Consider the following 24415-nt stretch of genomic DNA (forward strand, 5'->3'; position numbering starts at 1 on the left):
TTAAATTAAAATTTAATACATATTTAAATAAAAATAACCCACATGGTGCTTGCTACTATTACAGAGGGCTTCAGTTCAGTTCCTAGCACTTACTTCAGTAGGCTCGCAACTGTTTTTAACTCCAGCTGCAGGGAATCTGATGCCCTCTTCTGCTTCTAAGAGTACCTACACACACATCACACACACACACACACACACACACACACACACACACACACACACACCCAAAAAAAATTAGAACAAAATCTTAGAAAAATTCTGGGTGGTGGTGGCACACACCTTTAATCCCAGCACTTGGGAGGCAGAGGCAGACGGATCTCTGTGGAGGCCACTCTGGTTTACAGAGCTAGTTCTGTGACAGCCAAGACTACACAAAGAAACCCTGTCTTGAAAACTGAAAAGGAAAGAAGGAAGGAAGGAAGAGAAAACCATGGACATAGAGGACTTTTGTTGCCTCTTTTTTTTTGTGAGCAGCTAGTTTTGATCAATGGTTTTTTACTAATATAAATATATGAATATAAAACTAGATAGTCATTCAGAGCCTCTCAACATGCCTGCCCTCAGGCATTTTTTTAGCAGAGAAATTTGGGGATTCACATTGAGACAGCACCCTGCAGATGAGTAGAAACTGCCCATAGAGCCATCTAACAAGACTAAGAAAGGAAAGGGCTTGGTTTAATATGAGATGGTAATTTTTTCATAATTTTGAAAAAAAAAAAAAAGGAGATCACTTTGAAAACTACCTATGAGTGGGCTGGGTCTTACTTTGTTTATGGTGGAGTCAACACGTGACTAAACATAGTGGCCACAAGGTTCCCTAAATATAGCAATGCATTCCTTCGGAATCAGTTGATGACCAGTGTGGCACTGTTCAGTATAAATCAGAGCCTGTGACCTGTGTTTTCATGGGAGTGAATGACCTGATAAGAGAAATTCTGGTGGAGGATGGGTCCGATAGAGCCAGCCGGGGGTCTCTTAGGATTGTCCTCTGAAGGAGAGTAAACACAGCTGGTAGCATTTCTTTGGTTAAGAACTCAGTACGATTTTAAAAGGTTCAATGATTTGCTTTTCTTAGGTGAGTCATAAAACTGGCTTTGAAGGCAGAGGACAAAATGGAATTTTAGAAAATTGTTTGGCTACATTAAAATAAGTTTCTGTTTCAATAGGGGGAAAAAAAGATCTCACTTTCTACACAATAATAAATTAGAGTAAACTTAGTTCTCCTAATTTGGTAATCTCTTCCTCTTAGTAAAAGCAGCTTAAAGCTGCAGGTGGCAGTTATTTTTCTGATAGGATGTGAGCACAGTGACTTTGCAAACGGAAGAATGAGTCATTTCCTCATAAGTTACTACGTGTACAGTGGAGTGGAAGCTTTCAATGTGATAGTAATTGAGTCATTCTCTTCTTATTTTTTTAAACTGCTTCCTTTATCATACAGATCTAGACTACGCAAAATATCTAAATTATTATTGCCAAGCACCTTTAAATGTGTTAAGACTTGTAGAGCATTGTCCTTGTTTTCTAAGTAGCAAAATTCTTTGTAAAAAACAAACAAATTTTAAAGTAGCAACTCAGTATTTAGGGCTGGACTAGCACATAGGAAGCCCTGAATTCAGTCCGGAGCACCAAATAAAACTGGGTGTGCCAGTGCAGTGCACACTCGTAACTCCAGTACTTGGGAGCTGGAGGCAGAATCATCAGAAGTTCGAGGCCAGCCTCAGCTGCACAATAAATTCAAGGCCAAAATCAAACATTTAAATTAAAAGAACAAGAGGAAAGGGAACATTTCTGTTCACTGTGTGGCATAATTAAATAGTAAAACATCCTGTAGTGGCTGAGTGAGGAACAGTTCTGTAATTGTGGATGCTGCAGGAATACTGTGGACAGTGATACCACGAAAGGTTTACCTGAATCCAGCTCTGAGACAGTCTCAGGGCACTTTTTGACCTCCAGCTATTTCAGAAGAAGCATTGCCAAATTCATCTTATGAGGTCACAATTACCCTGATACTCAAACCACACAAAGACTCAACAAAGAAAGAGAATTACAGACTAATTTCCCTATGAACATAGATGCAAAATTTCTTGCAAACCAAATCCAAGAGTGCATTAAAAAGATCATCCACCATGATCAAGTAGGCCTCATCCCATAGATGCAGAGATGGACCAACATATGAAAATCAGTCAATGTAATCCACCATATAAATAAACTGAAATAAAAAAAAACCACACATGATCATCTCATTAGACGCTGAAAAAGCCTTTGATAAATTCAACATCCCTTCATGATAAAACTCTTGGAGAGATCAGGGATACAAGGGACATACCTAAACATAATAAAGGCAATATACAGCAAGCCTACAGCCAACATCAAATTAAATGGAGAAACTGGGCAGTGGTGGTACATGCCTTTAATCCCAGCACTCGGGAGGCAGAGCCAGGCGGATCTCTGTGAGTTCAAGGCCAGCCTGGGCTACAGAATGAGTTCTAGGAAAGGTACAAAGCTATACAGAAACCCTGTCTCGAAAAACCACAAAGAAAAAAAAATAAATGGAGAGACTCAAAACAATTCCACTAAAATTGGGAACAAGACAAGGCTGTCCACTCAGGATGCTTTTTTGACCTCCAGCTTGTCCTTTTCCTCAGTGTGCAAGCTGTGACCATCTTCTCTCCTTGTGCCTCTTATTTTATCCTACCATTGAATGTCAGACCTTATTGCAGTGGGCCTTTGTGTGGGAGCTTGGCCCGTCCTCATGCTACATTGTGTCAAAGTCCAGTGAGTGTGACTCTGTGTCCTGGTCTTTTGAGAGTACTCCTGAGTTATGGCTATCACTCTGGCTGCACCTTTCACTGTTTGCTTTCTGGCTCTTCTGAGCTTGTGAATTTAGATGAAGACACTGGCGTTCTAGGTTGAATGCATTTCATCATAGTGAGGACTAGGATCTGACACACGGACCCCTCATGCCCTTGGGCCACTATTCTACTTGTTCATTTCTTTCCCTTCCAGGCTTTGTAGAAATGGATTTAGGAAGAATTTTTCTTTGTTTTTTAATCATGGTTCACTACTCTTAGCCAACACTTGCATTGCACTGTCTTCTAAGAGTCACTTTGAAAACTAGATTCATTGCCGCTTGTCTTTCTAGTTTGTATAAGTTGCGGGTCTATTAATGTAAAGTCCAGCATCTTTTAAAATAGATGTTTATTTTTTCTCATCCAGGGTTACCAAGGCATGGTGGATGGAGGCTCCAATATTGTGGAAGCCACGTGGGAGAGTGTCTCCAGCATTCTACAAGTGGTAGGTGCCACGTTGCTCTTCGTTCCTCTATATTCAAGTCATTATTTTAGTTTGAAACATTTTATGCTCAAGATTCAGAAAATTCTAAAGTGAGTTCCCATCCCAGCTAGCTAATTATAAACTATAACTAGTTTATTGTTTTAAACTAATTATGAGGACAGAAAACACCCATTGCTTACTGTTTTCTTGTCTCTGACAAATATCTGACTGACTGAAACGGAGGGAGGATTGATTTGATCCTTAATGTCAGGAGAGCAAGGTGGGTGAGAAGCCCAGCAGTTTAGTCTGTGCTGGCAGGAAGCTTGTGTCTGAGCTTGTAACAGAGGGAGATTCTTCATGGCTTCTCACATCTTAGCAGATCAAAAACAGAGAGCTGGGGCCAGAAGCTGAGGTGCTTATCACCTTCAAAGATCGATCACCACAGCAACCCACTTGGACTTCAGCCCAGTCTCAAAGCAGCCACAATTCTTCCCCAACATCATTACTTGAGGACCAAGGGTTCATCCGCAGCTGCCTGTGGGGTATCCGTCACATTCAGTCTACAATATGGGTCATTTAATTATTTTTTTACTTTATGTGTGTTAAGTGTGTGCCTATGTGAGTGTATGTGCATGTGTGTGCACCTGTGCACAGAAAAGCCAGAAAATGATGTTGGGCCTCATGGAGTTGGAGTTTCAGCCATTTGTGGAATACCTGGCTTGTTACATGGGGGCTGGAATCTGAACTCTGGTCCTCAGGATTACACATCAAGTAGTCTTAAGCACTGAGTCATCTTCCAGGCTCTTTTATTAAGTCTTAAAAATACCAACATGACCTTAACTCAGGAAGTATCTTTCCAATGCAAACTTGTATGTCTCAGCCTCTGCTACTGTTCATTGTGTTACTTCTGGCAATTTTTTTTTTTTTTTTAAGAGCAGAGGAATGTAGAGGTTACTTCGGTTTGCCATGTGCTCACTGGCAAATCTCTGTGCCCACTGGGTTTTTACTTATCCCTTGGCACCGAGTAAAACAAAGCAGGGGAAAGATTCTGCCTGGCAGCCCCTAGGGCTGTGGATTTAACAGGGACACTTCATCCCTGCTCTAGCTTGAAGCAGACACAGCTAATTTCTGTGTTGTGCACAAGGAAGAAGTAATTGCTACTTCAGGCAAAACAGTTGCCTGCTTTGAGTTTAAAAGAAATCTGTCCAGAGAACTTACGCCTCATACATTCCTGAAACATTTTGGCTTAAGAAAGGGTCCAAATTAGTTGAGAAATAAAGAGATGATGTACAAAGAAAAGACTATTAGAAAGCTCTTTATTTGTGGCTTGAGCTTCTAAAACGTAAGAATTAATCTCTGACTTATCTTGAGTCCTTTTTTTTTTTTTTTTGAGACAGGGTTTCTCTGTGTAGTCTTGGCTGTCCTAGAACTTGCTTTGTAGACTCCAGGCTGTACTGGAACTGAAAAATCCTCCTTCCTCTGCCTCCTGAGTGGACTAACGGCGTGCACCACCATGTCTGGCTTGAGTACTTTTTGTTTGTTTGTTTTTTTCGAGACAGGGTTTCTCTGTGTAGCTTTGGAGCCTGACCTGGATCTCACTTTGTAGACCAGAATGGCCTTGAACTCACAGAGATCCGCCTGTCTTTGTCTGCCCAGTGCTGGGATTAAAGGCATGCTCCACCACTGCCCGGCTTTGAGTACTTTTTTTAATATAATTAAAATTGGACAATTCACTCTGAAGGTGCTAAGGGGGTGTGCACTTCAACAAATGTCCAAGACGCTGAGATTGCACTTGGAATTTCCTTGGCTTTGCTACATACCTGGAGAGTGAAGGATATTTTGGCCCATCCATAATTAGGCAGAGTAATGCTTTCAAGAGTAGCTCATTACCAACACAGAACATTCTCATTCTGCTGTTGTGATAGAGACAGCAAAATAGGAAATGCACTTGTCGTTGTGAATGGCAGGTTTGCTGAGAGGCACAAATTAACTCTCACTCTTTTTTTTTTTTTTTTTTTTTTTTGAGACAGAGTTTCTCTGTGTAGTTTTAGTGACTGTCCTGGATCTCGCTCTGTAGACCGGGCTGGCCTCGAACTCACAGAGATCCGCCTTGGCTCTGCCTCCTAAGTGCTGGGGTAAAAGGCATGTGCCTCCACCTCCCGGCTCTAACTCTCACTCTTGAATATAGCCCTGACCCTCCAGGAGGACAGCCACTCCGGGACTAGAACTTTAAATGAAATGGTGGAAACCGCACACCTTTCATATTCCTTTGGTTTATTGATCTGACTCGTAAGAGAGCCAGGTCCTCATCAGGAAACAAGACAGTTTTGTTCTTCAGGTAATGACTGATGTCCCGTGGGTGGCTGACACATCTTTTTCCCTCTGTGTGTACCTGGTCCAGTTCATACCATATAGGGACAGCTTTGACCCAAACCAGCTGGGAGGCTGTGGTGACCCTGTAGACACTTGCTCTGTCTGTCCATTCAGCTGAAGGCTGATGTCCATTCGTCTATCAAGGACATCAGGCTAGTGTGTTTCTTCACGGATTTCCAGAGAGGAACTGAAGTGAGGAACTCAGACTTTGACAGTAGACTGATCGAAGAGATGAAAATGAGGAAAACGTGTGGAGCGTTCTACACATAGAGTCAGTCAATGCGGGCCTGTGCTGATCCATCTGACTTCCCAGCAGTGAGCATGCTTTATGTCCTCTCCAGGGTGGGACAATCATCGGCAGTGCCCGTTGCCAAGCCTTTCGCAACCGGGAAGGGCGTCTGAAAGCTGCCTGTAACTTGGTGCGTTTGGGCATCACCAACCTGTGCGTGATCGGTGGGGACGGAAGTCTCACGGGAGCCAACATCTTCCGGAAGGAGTGGAACGGACTTTTGGAAGAGCTGGCCAAGAATGGTGCGTTCCCATTTCCGTTTCCACTCCTATTACTGCCTTTCTGAGTTGCCTGCTTCACGTTTCCCTGTCTGCTTTTCAGGAGCCTGTGAAGTCATACATTATGCCTTCTTTGAGGGGATGAAAAAGGAGCTGTTTTATTTATAATTGGCATGAGCATACATACTTTTGAACGAATTTTAAATTTTCACTTAATTTTAGCTTTTGAAATCTTGAAATCTCAGGGACAGACGCACATGGTACCTGCCTTCTAAGTGCTGGGAATAAAGGTGTGCATCACCACACTCAGTCCCATTTCATTTTCAACTGGAGCAAAACTGTCTGTGGTTTTATTTCAGGATTTGGTACACAGGATTTAAATCTGTACCTCAAATAGAAGCAGTAATAACAATAAGCCCCACTGTGTGCTAGGCCTATGGACTCTTTATGACAGTAATCATATACACCCCCATTTTCTATGCCAAGCTACTGTGACCATGGTCTGGGTACATACTGGGCCCTTGGATGCCAATGTCCACACTTCCAGCCATCATACTGTATTCCTCCTGCTATGCTGGGATGTTTCCAAACTTACGTTGTTACAAGAGTTTTATTAGAAGATGTTGATCTGCTTTTACTCATTTTTTGTTTTGAATTTTGAATTGCTTTGGCTGTTACTTAGGAATGGATGTCTGAGACTCTATATGAATCGCTGTCTCTGTCTCTTTAAAGCTGGTATTATATAATTCCAATTCTATATCAAGTATAACTAACAAGAGTATGTTGCTCAAACACATGTGATGCAACTTGATGAAAATTGGAAGCTTGTGATAAAGCATATGTCCTCAAAACCCAAAAAAACTTCAAAAATACATCGCTGTGAGTCTGAGGCCAGCCTGGTCTACAGAGCTAGTTCCAGAACAGCCAAAGCTATACAGAGAAACCCTGTCTCAACAAACAAACAAACTCTAATCAGGAAATAGAGCAGAGAGGCCTTACTCTATCTTTACATTCACCAGCCCATTGGTGACCACGGGTAAAAGCCTCACCTCACCCCTACACTATTTCTAATTTCATCTGTGTAGAACTACCTGACAGATGTGTTTATCTTGGTGAGCTAGCTGTATACCTACTAACTAGTTCCATGGACATCTTTAAGAAACCTATATCAAGGTGACCATAAGATTCTAAAGTACTTAACTATGAAGTTATGATGTGTCCTTATTGAAAGTCATTATTGTCCAAAGCAATTGCTAAGAAAAATTTAAGTTTTTATCTTAAATTGAAAGCTTTGGATTTATTTTTATTTTTATTTTTTTATAATTCAGAGTTCTTGTTTAATGTCCAGTGCCAATTTATATTTTGTGCAGTTCCTTCTGTCTTCACCTGGTATGTTGATTCAGGCTGTGTATAGTTCGGAGGAAATTCATAAAAACTGGAGCTCAGGGGATGCCATGGCCATTGTCTTTCACATCTGGTGGGGCACAAGGAGACGTGGCAGCTCTTCCTGGCTATGAAGTGTGTTTCTTGTCTCCAATGCAGGTGAGATCGATAAAGATGCAGTGCAGAAGCACTCCTACCTCAACGTTGTGGGCATGGTGGGCTCCATTGACAATGACTTCTGTGGCACAGACATGACCATCGGTACAGATTCAGCTCTGCACCGAATTATTGAAGTTGTTGACGCCATCATGACCACTGCCCAGAGGTAAAAGGACTTATAGAAACTAGTCGGTTACCCTGTTAGGATTATTCTAAATGTGCTTATGGAAGAGAAACTAGAAAGCAGAAAGAAACAATAATTATCTAAAGCCCTCCACTCCCAAGGAATAATAAAAATTCCACTCTCATGGAATAATAAAAAAAAAAGAGAGAGCGACTTAGTGAGTTTGGCACACTTGTTAGTGTAGTGAACCATTATAGTGTCGATTTTAGGATTCTAAGGTCCAGATGGACTGTGAGTAGATCATTAGCCATTCATCTGCAGTGATGTAGACCCACAAGGAGGCATCACCAACAACGTTCTAGAGCATCTTGGAGTTCCTGGAAGCATTTTCATAAAAATCATGCAAAGTTGTAAGTCAGACAAGCACCTTCTAATTTGTGAGCAGGTTGCTTGAGGCTTGGGAGATTGGAACAAGCATTATTGAGGGAGGCTGGGACCTCATGGATTCCTTTATGTATCTGTCTGGTTCTCAGATGCCCTCTGTCCTCTGTGACACTAGAAAACCACATCATCTCTTCAGGACAGGAAGGATGGCTCAGAGCAATTGGGTTTTTCCATTGAAGGAAAGATCGTCATTATGTATTGATGGAGCTGGTTTGTAACATTCATGCTCATGTGATTACATGAATATAGCCAGCCTATGGCTTTGCCAGATTGGATTTAAACTTCATAGCCTCTCTAGTTCCGAGATTACAGATATGAACCTGGCCAACCCATGGTTTTAAGCAGTATCCAACTTAGTTCATGGTGATGCTTTTTAGAAAAGGGCATAGGAGAGCACCTTAAAAGTGTAGAGAAGTCTTAGGGAACAAGTGATGGATATAAAGTATGTGACTCGAAGCAGTCCTGAGGATGTGATGTGGTTCATGGAGCACTTACCTAGCATGCAGGAAGCCCTAGGTTTGATTTCCAGTACCACACAAGCTATAGGTCATGCTATATGCCTATAGTCCTAGCATCTTGGATGTGGAGACAGAAGGATCAGAAGCTCAAGGTTACCCACCCTTGGCTTTACAGAGAGTTCAAGGTCACTGTGAAGAGCATGTTTCAAAAAACAAACTCCTCCCCAAAATGCAGTTATAGCAGCCTCATTACTCCTTGCAGTAGAGCTTGCTTTTTTTTTTTCCAGAGCTGAGGACTGAACCCAGGGCCTTGTGCTTGCTAGGCAAGCGCTTTACCACTGAGCTAAATCTCCAACCCCTTTTTGTAGAAAATGAGTCAGCTTTTGGAAGCTTGGTGCCAGCCATAGTTGAGAAGCAGATTCATTCTCATTCTCTCTCTCTCTCTCTCTCTCTCTCTCTCTCTCTCTCTCTCTCTCTCTCTCTCTCTCTCTCGGCTGTAAGTATACTTTTCTTGCTGTGAATGGTAACACATACCCTTGACCTCTTTTCCAGCCACCAGAGGACCTTCGTCCTGGAGGTGATGGGGAGACATTGTGGGTAGGTATCTGCAAACACCATCCTGGTAGGTACAAACCCTAGCGGCATCTATGTGAGTGCTCCTCACCATGATTTGAAACAGAGGGCAGTCACAGAGGGAAAAACTCCTGCAGGATATCAAGGGCTAGAGTGGCCCAAGGCTGTCTCCAAGTGTGGGTGGCACACTAGCTTTGCAAGCAGGCTTTTTCCTCCCAGTGTATTAATTATTCTTTTCCCCACATAGTTACTTGGCCTTGGTGAGCGCCTTGGCTTGTGGTGCGGACTGGGTGTTCCTTCCGGAGTCTCCACCCGAGGAAGGTTGGGAGGAAAACATGTGCTTCAAACTTTCAGAGGTAATTGGGAGTCTGGATGGGTTGCTTCGAGTAAGGATCCACAAGGCCTTGTGGGGTGGCCAATTTGGATGACTTCTTTAAACACTTGACAACTTGCTGCTCGTAAAACGAGGTCAAGCCCGTTGCCAAGGCTCTGCCTGCGTAGGCTGTGTCCTGTGCAGTTCTCTTTCCGACGTTGCCATGGAGAAACAGCTGGAACCGTTGATTGTCTCTCATCCAAAGCAGTAGCTGTATTTCTAGGTGGCTCTCGCACCATGAGATGAAATCGTGGTGGTAAAATGAAGTCAGAGTTACAGAGAAAACTCCTGTTTGCTGTTCAAGATTTCCTCATCGTTGACCTCAGACATGTGTTAGACTCTCTAGTTTTAAATCCTGCCCTCCTCATGCCCCCCCCCCCAATACGGGGTGAAGTGTCCTGACTTTTCTTTCCTCCGTGTGTGGGGATTTTTAGGTTGTTCTAGTTCCTAACTATTTTGATCCATGTTCCTCTCTCCCCCTGTCAAGAGTTTGTTGTACGTTGTCTTTCAAAGTACAGTTGCTTATTAGGGGAGGGCAGATATCCCTGTATGAGGGCCCAATATAAACAGTGTGGGAGGCCTCTTTATTGTCATGCATAGCTTTCAGGGCAGAGATATTAACAAGTACGTAACTCTTCTGTCCCTTATTTTTGAAGCAATGTTATCACTGTTGTACAAGAAAATTATGTAAGCATTATACCACAGACCAGTTTTATTTATAGTCAGCAAGCACATAAGTACTGCTTGGAAAACGCCATGCATGTATGGGCAATAAAATGTTGCTTTCGAGTAACGATCTCAAAGGAGGATAATAATTCAAGACATGAACCAAATAGGTTTTGCTAAAATAAAAACTTATGTGGAAAGCTACTGATTAAAGTTATATCGTGGTAAGAAAAATCAAGCATCCATAACTTGAAATAAGCCACCTATAGTGGATGGCCAAAGTGCAGCCATTGCCACTAGGAGGGGGTGTTCCTTTGCTTTGGTCTTGCCTGATCTGGGGGACATTAGCAGTATCCTTAGATGCCTAATTAAGACAGGTTATCCATACCTGTCCCCATGAGATGAGAGGTATGCCCACTTATTGGCACTTTTGTGTGAGCCAAAGACAGGATTGCCACCACACAGGACATCACCTCAGTGGTCTCTACCTCCTTAGAAGGCATATCTGGTCTCCTCATGTCTTCTTCCTGACTTGCCTGAAGCCTGATTGCACAGTGAATTGTCACAGGCCATAGATCCATGGGCAATGATTCAGCTATAGGGAAGACTGTTGGGGCCTGGCTGACAGGAAGTATGCAGTCAGTCTATGTGGTTGGAGTGGTCATTCACTTTCTAGATATTCACTTTAGATTTAAAGAAAATTTCTTCATGGAATCTCGTCTAAAATCCTGCTTGGATTCTAGACCTCATACACTGTGCTTTCAAATATGATAAGACCAGGATACATCGCCTTCCATCCCCCAAGTTTTGGTTGAGTTAGGGCAGAAATATTTGATATCTTTGTATCTGTCATTTGTTTTTATGGGTCACCAATATAATACTTCAAGAAGTTTACCCAACATTTTAGAAGATTACTTAGCCTGAGAAACAATTTCCACAACATGTATTTAAGTGTAAAATGTAAAAGAGGTTTTTAGGTTTCAGAATCCCTTGGCCTGGCTATTGGCTGTACCACTATTAGGATGGCTTTGATCAAATAAACTCACCTTTCTATGTCCAAAGGTGCTCCTCCCTTATGTGGAAAATTACATTCCTTAATTAATTCCTAGTGATTTTGTGAAAGTCAGTGGATCAGTAAATTCAGTCTAGATACCAAACATGGAGGCACTCATTAAGTTGTAGTGGCATGATGCCTATTTTCCTACTTGAATATACTGAGGATTCCATTGTTTGTATGTGCATTCCCCACACATGTATGTTCATGTGTGTGCAGGTACACATGCGTATGAAGATATTGTAGTTTGTTTCTCTCTTGTGATAAAACACTGGACCAAAATGAACTTGGAGAGAGAAGGGTTTACTTTAGTTTACAGTCATTCATCTAGACAAGTTAGGGCAGAAGCTCAAGGCAGGAACCTGGAGGCAGGAACAGAAGCAGAGACTGCAGAGGTCTCTGGCTTATGGGCTTACTTCCTCTGGATCATATTCAGCTATGTTTCTTATGTAGGCCAGCCCCATCTGCTCAGGGATGTAAAGGATGTCACGGCCCACAGTAGGCATAGACATCCTACCTCAAATAGCAATCAAGAAAATGCCTTTTGGGTCCTGTTCGTCAGACACTGTCTTCCTGTTTTCTCTTTTGGAGACAATCTCTAATTGGCGAATCCCAGGGATCTACCTTCTGTCTCCACTTTCCCAGCTCTAGAGTTACAAGTTTGTCTCATTACTTCTCCAGCTTTTTTTTTTAAAGAAAACAAAACAGAAAAAACATGCTCTGGGAATCAAATTTATGTCCTTATGCTTTTAAGGGAAGTATTTTACCAAAAGAGCTGTTTCTGCAGGCCACAGATTCCATTGTCTTTTAGCCACTTCAGAATATTGTGTTTTGTGGCTGAAGCACACCTATTTAGCCATCCCATATTTATGGGAATTGTCCTTCCAATACTCTTTCAGGCAATGCTAAGGTAATTACCCTGTACTCCTACCTTTATACTTTAAAGAAGGTATTTCTTATCAGCACATTGTTCAAAGCCTGGCACATTTCATAGCAACCATAACCAAGAACAAAATCTTTGATGCCACATCCCTCTGATCCACATAGGTGTATTAATTGATTCCCTACCTTCAGGCACGGCCAGGGCCCCACACATTATCACTGACCTTTTATAAGGAAGCATATTTTGTTTAGCACTTTATAGAAAGCAAATACATTGAGAATGAGCTAACCCACACCATGATATAGTTTCTGTGCACACTTAGGTTTATTTTAGCCTTAAGTGACCTTGTGAGCTAATGTAAGACAAGGTCCCAGAGTATGAGTACATAAAACAGTATATCAGAGTGTAAGTACATAAGACAGGGTCCCAGAATGTGAATATATAAGACAGGATCCCAGAATGTGAATATATAAGACAGGATCCCAGAATGTGAATATATAAGAGAGTGTACCAGAGTGTAAGTACATAAGACAGAGTCCTAGAGTGTGAAGATATAAGAGAGTGTACCGGAGTATAAATACATAAGACAGGGTCCCAGAGTATGAATACATAAGACAGGATACCAGAGTGTGCATATATAAGACAGGGTCCCAGTGTGAATATATAAGGCAGGGTCCCAGAGTATATGAAATAGCAAATAAGGGTAACTGTTTGTCTCAGTATCTGTTAGATTTCTGTTACTGTGGTAAACATCTGAGCTAAATAAAGGGAAACATTTATTTTGGCTCATGGTCTTGGAGGCATTGGCCCATGATTGGTTGATGCCACATTAACCATGTGATCAGATCATGAATCATGACAGGGTTACAGGACAGAAGAGGTCTGTTTACATCATAGTGGCCAAAAGAAAAGAAAGAGGAAAAGGAGTAGTATTGTCTTAGTTAGGGTTCTATTGCTGTGAAGAGATACCATGACCAAGGCAACTCTTATAAAGGAAAACACTTAATTGGGGTAGCTTACAGTTCAGAGGTTCAATCCATTATCATCATGGTAGGACATGCATCATGGAGGCAGACATGGTGCTGGAGAAGGAGCTGAGAGTCCTAACGTCTTGATCTGCAGGCAAAGGAAGTGAACTGAACTAAATGTATCTTGAACATAGAGCTCAAACCCTGCCCCAACAGTGACATACTTCTTCCAACAAGGCTACACTGACTTCAACAAGGCCACACCTCCCAATAGTACTCCTCCTTATGAGCTTATGGGGCCTAATTACATTCAAACTACCACAAGTGGGAATGGGGTCATAATCCACCCTCCCCCATACACACACACACACACACACACACACACACACACACACACACACACACACACACACAAACACTCTCTACCAATTACCTAGCCTTCTTCCCCTAGGCTCCATCTCTTATATTCTCATCTAATAGTTCCATGGACTGGGGACAAGCACTCAATGCATGGGCCTTGTGATATTCCAGTATCCTCTCCTGTTTTCTTATCTGTGACCCACCTGTCAGCTCCCCATGCTTGAGTGCAGTATTATCTAATGTGATGGAGGAGAATTGTTGGCTTCACAAGAGTAAGTTTAGGACGGTCCATGGGGAGACGGGGAAAGGCTCAAGCATAGAGGGGACGGAAAACATGATTTGGGACAGGGAAAACTGGAGAGTCCAGCCTGTGTTTGCTTACTTTTGTGGGGATCACTATCAGTCAACATGTCCATACATCCCACCTTAACCCAGGGCTAATTGGGGTCAAGTTCTCATGTGTATTTGTAATGTCACCTAGACTACTAACTCCCTCAGCCCCTGCAAAGGCACCTTTTACCTACTCTGGGGGTTAACTGAGAAATCCTCAAGTTAGGCAATGGTTTCTACCTGGAAAAAAGCCATTTCCATTTGGGACACATTTCTCTGGGTTTACTAACATGAAAAACAGATTATAAATTTTAGGAGTTCCAATTTTCTGTTTCCTTAGAACCGTGCTCGGAAAAAGAGGCTGAATATTATCATTGTGGCTGAAGGAGCAATCGATACCCAAAATAAACCAATCACCTCTGAGAAAATCAAGGAGGTAAGCTTGTGTGATGCCTCACCTTTGCGCTGCTGCCAGGCTGGACATAAGCGTGTCAGCATGATTGACAGGACTTAGATTTAGAATATTAACTCAACTTTCGTAGCATGGGGAGCATGAAGCTTAAGAGCTCTAGACAGTCAGCATTTCTTGTCTCATGACTGAGTAGTCCTCATGGCTCCATAAATAACTTCTCTAACAATAGAGGATAGACAGTTGAGTGGATAAGCATGTTCTTGCGTTAGAAAGGACCAGCTGTTAAGCAGATGTTGCACTGAAGGTAAGGAGCCTTGACTACTTGGCAGCCAGTAGGGTCCGGGGGCTTCTCTGTTTGGAACAATAGACAAGGTGTCTGATTTCCTCACCAATCAAACTGCCTAGTTGGCTATGAGTCACTGATTCCTCATGTCCCTGAGGAAGGGCAGGGTCCGGCTGGCTGCTGCTCTGCTACTTCTTCAGTCTGGTGCTCACTCATCTCTACAGGACTTTGACTCCTTCACTAGCATCTCAGAGAGGAACCACAAGCTAGGCTGTGTTGTTCCAGCCCTGAGTCGGGGCCCACAGGCATTACTAATCTGGTTTTACAAGTTTTTTTTTCTTCCTTTTTCTTTTCTTTTTTAAAAATTCTTGCTAAGTAGCGATGCTAGACTCAAACTGACCATCCTCTTGCATCCTCTTCCCAAATGTCAGAATTACAGGTGTGACCACCATATTATGCCTCACTTATTGTCTTTTGTGAGGACTGGAACCCAGGAGCTCCTGTACCTGGCAAGTGCTTTACCATCGAACCACACCCCCAGCCCTGCAAGCCGTTTTTATCATTGTTAAGTTACGGTTATTCAGTGAGCCGAGCTCGTTTCTCATTGACTCTGGTAGTAGATCTGCACCTCAGCACTAAATCATCAACAGGTGCCAGGGAAGGATCTTCAGTAGTGTTTACTGATGGCTCTCTATCAAAGCAGGGCAGGGGGTTTGTTCCCACTGAAATGAAATTAAGATGGACTCCAGCAGTACTGGACCAAGAAGTGTGACTAGATGGATCAAGGTGGCTCCTTTTTATACACAGGGGATAAATAGGTCGCCAGCCAGTGCTGCCGTTAGCATGGGGCTGAACTGCCTGGGTTACTCTCTTCACAGAAGAGCTGTACACTGTCCAGGGAAGTGCTTGTAATATAAATAACGCTTTAAATACAGCTACTTGAAACAGCGTTTTTTGTAGAGAAGTCGGTGTTACTGGTACTTATGTTATCTGCTTGCTAGGAGATAAAGATTTTAATTTTAGTAGTCTGACTGTGGCGAGTCTTGTCGGTAACCCTCAAACTCAGGATGCTGAGGCAGGAGGATTGTTAAGTTCAAGGCCAACCTGGCCTGTGGACAGTTTCCAGTAACCCAAACCAAATCAAAACAAACAAACAAACGTCAGCAACATCAAAAAGATTTTCTTTACAGTGAGAGCATTATTTGGAAAAACAAATTTTAGAATTGTGTATAGCTGTTCCTGCAAGGAGAAGTGAAGTAATAATCAGTTTTAACATTCATGTCTGAAGACCAAGTCGAGCACCCTTGTCTCGGTGCCAGCACCCTGTGCCCTCACTTAGCTTGATACAGTCAAAGTGAGGTCTGTTTTGCTCCCTGTTTTCTGATGGCCATCCTTCTCCACAGCTTGTGGTGAAGCAGCTGGGCTTTGACACCCGGGTCACCATTCTTGGACACGTGCAACGAGGAGGGACCCCTTCTGCATTTGACAGGATTTTGGTAAGTGGGGATGGAAAGTACTGGACATTTTCATGAGGCCTCCTTGAAAGAAATTTAGAAGTACTAGTTTATTATTGTGGAGGCTGACCAGCAGCCTCATCCCTTGAGACGATAGTGGCCCATGTCCTTATTTCAAGGTCCTTTGAGACTTTATTGACGTAGGATAATTTCCTGGGCTGAGGTCACAGCTGACGTGGGAAGTCAGTATGCCTACTGAGGGAAGGCATGGGTGCCAGGAGAATAAAACCCAGAATGTAGGAATTCGGTATCCCAAGTGTAAGCTTCTAGAAACTAACGCAAGAGGACAGCAGGCATCCTGAGTCCAAACCCTAAGTTCTTAGTATTACCTGGTAGTTCTTACTGGAATTGTCATCTTATTGTTACAGAGATGAAGAGAGACAAGCAAGACAGAAGCAGGGTAAAGCCCTGACTGAGTCATTGTTTCACAGCATAGAAAGCAGGCAGAAAGTGAATCTTGGGGTGGTCTCTGACTGTGCACGCACACAGTGCCTCCTGAGCATAGGATGAAGGACTCACTAACTTTAGCGATTGTGATTATCATTTGCAGGCCAGCCGCATGGGGGTAGAGGCTGTCTTAGCCTTGCTGGAGGCTACTCCTGAGACCCCGGCCTGTGTGGTGTCACTGAGGGGAAACCATGCTGTGCGCCTGCCTCTGATGGAGTGTGTGCAAATGGTGAGCTCAGCTACTGGGCGGGGGGCATGGACATTGGATGGGCCACCTACAGGAACAGTGGGTGCTTCAAACTGGTCTGCTTCAGATTCAGTTGAGCGCTGGGTCAAGTGGCCTTTGGAGGGCAGAATGATCTTCCCAGTGGATGAGGGCAGCAGGCTTCCTCCGTCACTGTGTAGTGTGTAAAAGCTTCTCCATCTCTTGCTCCTTTTCGGTCGCCACCCATGAGGCACTTCTAGTGGTCAGCTCTCGTAAGGATGAGTCCTCTCCACCGAGAACTGGTAAAGAGTCGGTGACTGTTGCCACCTACAGTCATAAATGGTCCACATAGCTCCTGTGTGTGAGCAGCAGGATGAGTGTGGGAAAGTGGTCCTGCCAGGAGTCGGTGCTGGAGGTGTGACGTGCCTAAGTTCCTCCAGTTTTGTGTTCTGTCCTTCTGTTCCTGAGGCCATTCTGATCTGTGATATGACCTTGGGACAGATTCCAGGAAAGGTGAGATAGATAGGGCCACTCTTTCAGGTGTGTCTACTGATACAAGAAGGAAAAATGGATTGTGCTTTTCAGATCAGTTGTTGGGTAGATGCTATTACTTTTCATTTTTTCCAAATTTTTTTTCATGAAATGTTACAATATTCAGGCTTTTGAATGACCCTGACATATATGCCTTTTATAATACAGAAACACAGACACACACACACACACACACACACACACACACACACACAGAGAGAGAGAGAGAGAGAGAGAGAGAGAGAGAGAGAGAGAGAGAGAGAGAGAGAAGGAACTTGTTGAAACTAACCTTAACTTAATTCCCAGAAGCCAATAGGGATGAAGAAAGACAGTATATATACAAATGAGTGGTGATGTGTGTCTGTGTGTACATGTTTGCATATACAAAGATAGGTGTGTGTGTGTGTTCCTATGTATCCTTGTGGATGGAAGGACAAAAGAAGTTTGAAAACTGTATGAACCATGTGTGTTACGTTGTTACATTTCTTGGGAGTTAATTGCTCACCCAGTGTCTGTATTCACTTCGGACAGTGAATTGCTTGTAACTCTCCTGATAGTCAAATAATCACATGGAAGCTTCATTAAGAAACAGCCAGAGAGAGGCAGTTGTTGAGAGCCGGCAGTTAAGTGAGGCAGTCCGGGTGCTCAGCCCTGAGCTCTGTCCTGAGGCTGCCTTCGACCCTCTGTCCTCCTCAGCCACCTGGGAGCCATCCTGGAGACCTGCGGTCCTCAGTGGGGCCATGAGCTAGCAGTGTTCTCTTTTTCCTTAGCTGAGCTGAACTGAGGATTAATCAGGTCCTCTCCTAAAAGACCTATTTCTGTGAACTTTGCCTGTGTGGAACTCAGTCTTTCTGACTCTGTGGCCATGAGCAGCAGGAGTCACCTCCTTTTCTTGGGGGCTCTAACCTCACGGATGGGCACTGCCGTGTCAGCTGTCAGTTTGGGGGCCATTAACAAGCCAATGGGGTTAGACTGAAGGTTCAGCCATAGAGCATCAAAGGCCTGATTAATTCTTTATTACCTTTTTTAAAGACCCAAGATGTACAAAAGGCAATGGATGAGAGGAGATTTAAAGAAGCTGTACAGCTCCGAGGGAGGTGAGTTATTGTGAATAAAACTCTACTAGAAATTTAGGTCCTTGTTTGGTCATTGAGACTGTTCTTAGTTTCAGTACAAAAATTTTGAAAGAATTTGGGCTGAAGAGATGGGTCAGCAGTTTAGGGAACGACCTAAGATCAGGTTTCCAGCTCCAGGAGAATCAGATGCACTCTTCTGATCTCCATGGGCATTCATGTGCACAAATCCATATTAAATTAAAACTAAATTATCATTTTTCTTTAGGAGTTTTGAAGGAAACCTGAAGATCTATAAGCGTCTTGCCATTAGGTTGCCTGATGACAAGATCACCAAGGTAGGTAGTTAGTTTCCAGCAATGACCCCAGTCTTTTGAGTGGCCTAGGAACCTTTTTTACCCCATATCCCTCTTAATGTGGATCCCTGGAAACCTGTCTTCACCTCTCCATTGTGACCTTAATCATAACATGGCCACCTCCTGCCAAATGTGGCACAGTATGGCCCCTTGTAAGTGTGCAGCAAATGGGAGCTTGCACTCATCTGGTAACTCAACAGTTTCCTGTTCTGTGTTTTAGAGCAATTGCAATGTGGCTGTCATCAATGTCGGGGCTCCCGCAGCTGGGATGAACGCAGCCGTGCGCTCTGCTGTCCGAGTCGGGATTGCAGATGGCCACAGGATGCTTGCAGTCTATGACGGCTTTGATGGCTTCGCCAAAGGCAATGTGAGTCTCCCAGGAGTCCCTGTGGAAGTAAGAATATTATCACACATGGGGAGCCCAGACTTGCGACAGCATCTACTACTTCAGGACTCTGTGGTGGTGTGACCGTACCAGTAACTGAGCTGAGGGTAAAGGTCTGCTTAGGAATCCTGCCCTAAGTTAGGTCGTAAGCCTTTACATAAAGCTCAGGGTGTCATGTGTTTTTAGAATTTCTCAAAACACACCAAGGCATGGCGATACCATGATGCTCACCTCACAGGCTGTTACGTTTGGATGGCATGGGCAAAGTGCATGGTTTATAGCACATACTAGAACTTGTGGTACAAAACCTTCATAAAAACACTTCTAGGCTGGGATGTAGCTGAGCAGTGGAACACTCGCCTAGCACCTGTAAGGCTCTGGGTTCACTCCCCAGCATGGGGAGAACAACAACCATCAGCAAACAAAGGTCTGGAGCGGTCACTGTTTTCCTCTTGTTGCATGTGATTTGCATATATTAATCCTTCTGACCTTACAATATGTCTAAGGTCTTCATACCATTTTTCTTATGAGAGAAGCAAGGAAGAGAAATATTGACAAACTTTTGTCTGTTTCTCATGATGTAGGATTTGAAACAGGATGGTGAGGCATGGCTCTACTCTGAACCCAGAGCCGCTGTAATTGGTATTACTTTATCAGTAGGTTAAAGAGCAGCTGTAATTGGTACTGTATCAGTAGGTTGGAGATGCCAAGTTGGGAGATGTCTTTAACTTAAACCTAAAGACCACCAGAATACATGAATAGTAATAGGTTCACCCAAAATCACATGACTGGAAGCTGGCAGACCTGGAGTTCTGGCTGACTGTGTTCTGCTCTGTGACTAACTCATGCCTCACCTAACATGGGACTTGCCCCCAGTTGGTTAAACTTTATCTGCTTAGCCCAACTGCGTTTGTGTTTCTCTCTTTATTTTCTTCCTTGCCTTCGGTGCTAAATTATTTTAGCCTTTACCAATTGAAAAACCATGGTATTCATTTGCTTTCAGTAACAGAGTCTGGTCACATAAGGTGTCCACCTAGGACACATGCTTAGGGTTACGGTGTGGATGTCCCCCACTGGCATGGAATGAAGAGTTTGACAGAGGCTCGGCATTTTGTTTAACCTTAGAAGGACACGTGTCAGCAGTGCAGTGAGGAAACAGGCCTTCCCTGTCTCTGTGGGAACTCAGCCTATGAGAGAGTACAGAGCCCTGAGCTGTCTTCACCGCCTTCTATTCCTGCCCTTTCTTCCTCACTTGAGCTCTTTCACTCTGTGTTGGAAATTTAGGTAAAAGAGATCGGCTGGGGAGATGTCGGAGGTTGGACTGGACAAGGAGGGTCCATTCTTGGGACGAAACGGTAATTTCTAAATTTTAACTCTTGCACAAGTTCTGTTTATTTTATTTTCATCTTAGGTGTATGAGTGTTTTGCCTGTGTGGATGTCTGTGCACCATGTGAGAGGACGTTGGCTCACTTGGAACTGGAATTAGAGATGGTTGTGAGCTGCCATGGGGATTCTAGGAACCAAAACCCAGTCCTCTGCAAGAGCAGCAAGTGTTCTTAACTGTTGAGCCATCCAGTAATTCTTAACCAAGAAGGAAGAAGCACCTCCTAGAGAGAATGGCTAGAGGTAGCGTCGAGAGTGTAGATGCCTTTTGTATTTTCCCAGTAATGAATACCCTGTAATCAGTTTCCCTGTAATGAAGCAGGGACATCTGTCTGCCATTGCCCCAGGAACTCAATCATGTTTTAGGGAGCTCGGTGCTAGGAGAGGGAGGACAGATTAGGATGGATATGGACCACACCGGTTAGAGTGGTGGTACTTACCATCCATGAGGCCTTAGGTTCAATCCCCAGTACTCTAAAATGAGAAGTCAAGTACCTGGCAGACCTTCCCATTAATTCCATACTTCCATTTATTTGAAGAGCAAAACAATATGTGAAAAGCTTCTGTCCCTCTCTGGTCAAGAGAATAAGTGATGATTTCGAGGCTGGCGTTAGCTGTGCCAAGCATTTATTTCAGCATTGTGGGAGAAGTGTGTCTGTGTATAACAGAGCTGAGCCACACAGTGACTGCGGGCTAAGATGCACAGCTGAAGAAATTATCAGAGTATTGCTAAAGTAAAGTCATGTTTTTCTGACTTGCAAAGTCCTTCAGTTATATAGATAGCTGGGATTAAGGCATTTCGGCAAAGTGAATTACGTTGGTTCCAACCCTGTTTTATCTTTGGTTATTTCCAGGATGCAAGTATTAATATCAGCCGTTATTGTAACTTACTTTTTTTGTATGGAAGGAGAGTAGTTTTTAGGTATTGGGCTCTATGTCATTGTGGCTTACTATAATCTGAGAAGAATCAAGCCAACTTTTTTTTTGCTCTCTTCAAAATCAGGGCTTTTCGTGCCAGCTAGACAAGTGGGGATTCCACAGGATGGCTTCCCCAGTCATCTGGGTCCTTTCCTTGGTGCCATGGCATTGGTGCTTTGGATGGCAAAGCCCCAATAGACTGGTGGTTACACAAATAGACTCCCTAGGCCTCTGCAAACCCAGGTGTGCTTCATGTAAAGCAACCTAGGCCTCACTCTTGAGCAGTGTGGGAACGAGGTGACAGCCTGAGACACTTGCTGTAGATGCCGTGTTTGCCCATTGGGCACACTCACTTGTTTGGTACAGTTTTCCATATTCCATTTCCAATATCTGTGTCCGTATTCCAATAGTTTCACCTTAAGCTTACATGTGTCTACCAACAGTAGGAATACTTCATTTTATCCTCTAAGCGTGAAAGAAAGATTAGGGGTGGTTGTTAGATAAAATATTAGAATGGGGCATAAATCAGTTTCCTTTGCTTAGTGGTGTTCTTGCTGACTGTGTCATTTGAAGTAAGTGACAGTATAGAAGAGGAATGTGGGTGGATGTAGTTTTGGAGGAAATTAAGTTGATATATATGGATATATTTCATATATATAAAAGAAATGTATATATATGTCAGTTAACATTATGTATAAATATACACACATATAAACATATATTATTTTATTATTGTATTATTTACATACACATAAATATACTAAAATATATTAAACTACAGACATACACACATCTGTACACATTTATGCACATGTACACAATTTAGAAAATGGAAATTTCTACATAAACAATTACTTACTATTAATAATTGTAAGCTAATGTATATTTTCTTTTTCCTCATGAGTCGGTGTAATTCCTTTTGGCTTTTTTGAGCCAGGGTCTTATGTAGCTCAGTCTGTTCTGGAATTCACTATGTCACATGCAGCCCAGGCTGGCCTTGAACTCGACAATCCTCCTGCCTCCACCCTGAGTGTTGAGATTACAAGTGCGTATTGCCACAACTTGGCTGAGGCGGCACAGGTCTTCTGGGGTAGTATTGTTTCTACCTGTCTGTCTGCCTATTTGTTTTTGGTGATACAGCTTGAACTTAGCTGTTTACACATGTTACACATATTAGGAAAACACCACCGAGCTAAGTCCCCTCCTCCTTTTGAAAAATGCTCAAATGCTCTTCTGGGACCTGCTACCGTGCTGCTCCTGCCTTGAGTGATCATTCTCCAGTACTCCAGTCCCACGTGCCTGTCACCTGGGGCGGGGGCATCAGAAAGTAGCCCCACTGCCCACTGTATCTTTCATGCCACAGAGTTCAGACGTAGGTAGAAGGTGGGAGAAGAGACCCCAATGAGTGGGTAGATGATTTCCAAGAAGTTTCCCAGCTTGTGGGTGTATTCTCACCTCTTGGTCTGTCTGTCTTCAGCACCCTACCTGGAAAGAACTTGGAGAAGATTGCGGAACAGATACGTTCCCACAGTATCAACGCGCTTCTGATCATTGGAGGATTTGAGGTATGTTACTGTCTCTGTCTCCTCGCCTGTGGGTTTTGGAGGTGCGAATGGCAGCCCCATGTTTGCTTCACATGTACCTGGTCTTATTGGCTGTTCCTCAGGAACTAGGATTTTAATACCCCACCCAGTTGCCCTGGAATGCAGAATAGCAGGATAGTGTGATGTAGCACAAGACTGGCCCAATTCTGTTAAAGTAAATTAACCAGGCCAGCACAAGTTTGCCCATTCTGCTGGGACTCATTTTGAAGTTTTCTGATTTGTTATCAATCTGTAGTTAAAATTCCATACTTGGTGTTTGAAATACACTGATGATTTAGAAAGGAAGGTGGTTATATGGCTAGTTTTTCTCTTTAGATTTCTAAGAATTATATTGGGCTGTAGTCCTTAATTACATCCCGTTCAGTGGGGATGAGTCTCACAGAAAGTTGATTTACTTAAAGAAATGTAAGAACTTCACATAATCAAACTCAAATTTGTAAGAGTTAGTCTTACTACATGCTAAGACCTCATCTCCCATTTGTGCCTGGGAAGCTGTCCTTGTCTGTGCTCTTAACTCGCCTGTGTTGATTTTCTAGTGGTGCCTGGTCTCACTGTACCCTGTGCACTGTGGTGACAGTGGCTCCCTGAGACTCTCCCATGCTTGCTCACTCCTGGTCACACACTGCCCATGTCCCCCTCTCCCTCCCTGGCCCCACAATCACACACACTTATCTGACAGGCCTACCTGGGACTCCTAGAGTTGGCAGCTGCCCGGGAGAAACACGAGGCGTTCTGTGTCCCTATGGTTATGGTTCCTGCTACTGTCTCCAACAACGTGCCGGGTTCCGATTTCAGCATCGGGGCAGACACAGCTCTGAACACTATCACAGACGTAAGTGCGAGTGTGCCAGCAAAGCAGGTGCAGCTGATGCTAACCCGAGGCCCGGACCCTTTTATCTACCATGCACTAGAAGTAGCCTTTTACCAGCCACCAACCGGATATCTAAGTATTTTGGTTTGTTTCAGGAAAGCACATTTTAGAAGTTCCTTGGAAATTCCTTGATCTAATCCCACCCCAATTTTTCCCAAGAGTCCTCCCAAGCAGCTGCCAGCCTGATGTCCCTCCATTACTAAGATCTGTGGAGTAACATCCCATCCTAGTTCAAGCCGTGCTAGCTAGATCACTGTGTTTCTAGCGTTTTTAAGTTTTGGCTGGATATAATTTCCTTTCAGCCTGTAGCCTCTTATTGCGCTTAAATCCTGTGTCCAACATTCTCTGCTTGTTGTTCAAGGGTAGAAATTGAGCTAAATATTTCATAATGTTATTTTCTGAACCAACTGTTGGCACTTCACTGGATTTTTTGGCTATGGTTGTTATTATTATTTTCCCCCCCTTTTATAAATTGGCAATCTTAAGTCAAAAATATTGATGCCT

The 24415-nt window shown here is 43.4% G+C and overlaps 1 protein-coding gene across 4 annotated transcripts in view; it reads left to right on the top strand.

Annotated features, from left to right (window-relative positions):
- The window catches only part of Pfkp (phosphofructokinase, platelet), a 65017-nt gene that overhangs the window by 22635 nt on the left and 17967 nt on the right, over positions 1 to 24415 (top strand). For 2 of the 4 annotated variants that reach the window (XM_059263440.1, XM_059263441.1), the window contains exons 3-16: positions 3217 to 3294; positions 5988 to 6177; positions 7696 to 7861; positions 9274 to 9318; positions 9542 to 9650; positions 14269 to 14364; positions 16027 to 16119; positions 16688 to 16813; positions 18353 to 18417; positions 18662 to 18731; positions 18970 to 19116; positions 20419 to 20489; positions 22914 to 23001; positions 23720 to 23872. In XM_059263440.1, coding sequence (XP_059119423.1) covers positions 3217 to 3294; positions 5988 to 6177; positions 7696 to 7861; positions 9274 to 9318; positions 9542 to 9650; positions 14269 to 14364; positions 16027 to 16119; positions 16688 to 16813; positions 18353 to 18417; positions 18662 to 18731; positions 18970 to 19116; positions 20419 to 20489; positions 22914 to 23001; positions 23720 to 23872 — 1497 coding nt within the window. The remainder of the gene's footprint in view (positions 1 to 3216; positions 3295 to 5987; positions 6178 to 7695; positions 7862 to 9273; positions 9319 to 9541; positions 9651 to 14268; positions 14365 to 16026; positions 16120 to 16687; positions 16814 to 18352; positions 18418 to 18661; positions 18732 to 18969; positions 19117 to 20418; positions 20490 to 22913; positions 23002 to 23719; positions 23873 to 24415) is intronic. The other 2 variants (XM_059263443.1, XM_059263444.1) reach the window with 1 other exon arrangement.

The sequence above is a fragment of the Peromyscus eremicus genome, chromosome 5 (genome assembly GCF_949786415.1).
Source record: "Peromyscus eremicus chromosome 5, PerEre_H2_v1, whole genome shotgun sequence".
In the NCBI taxonomy this organism is placed as follows: Eukaryota; Metazoa; Chordata; class Mammalia; order Rodentia; family Cricetidae; genus Peromyscus; species Peromyscus eremicus.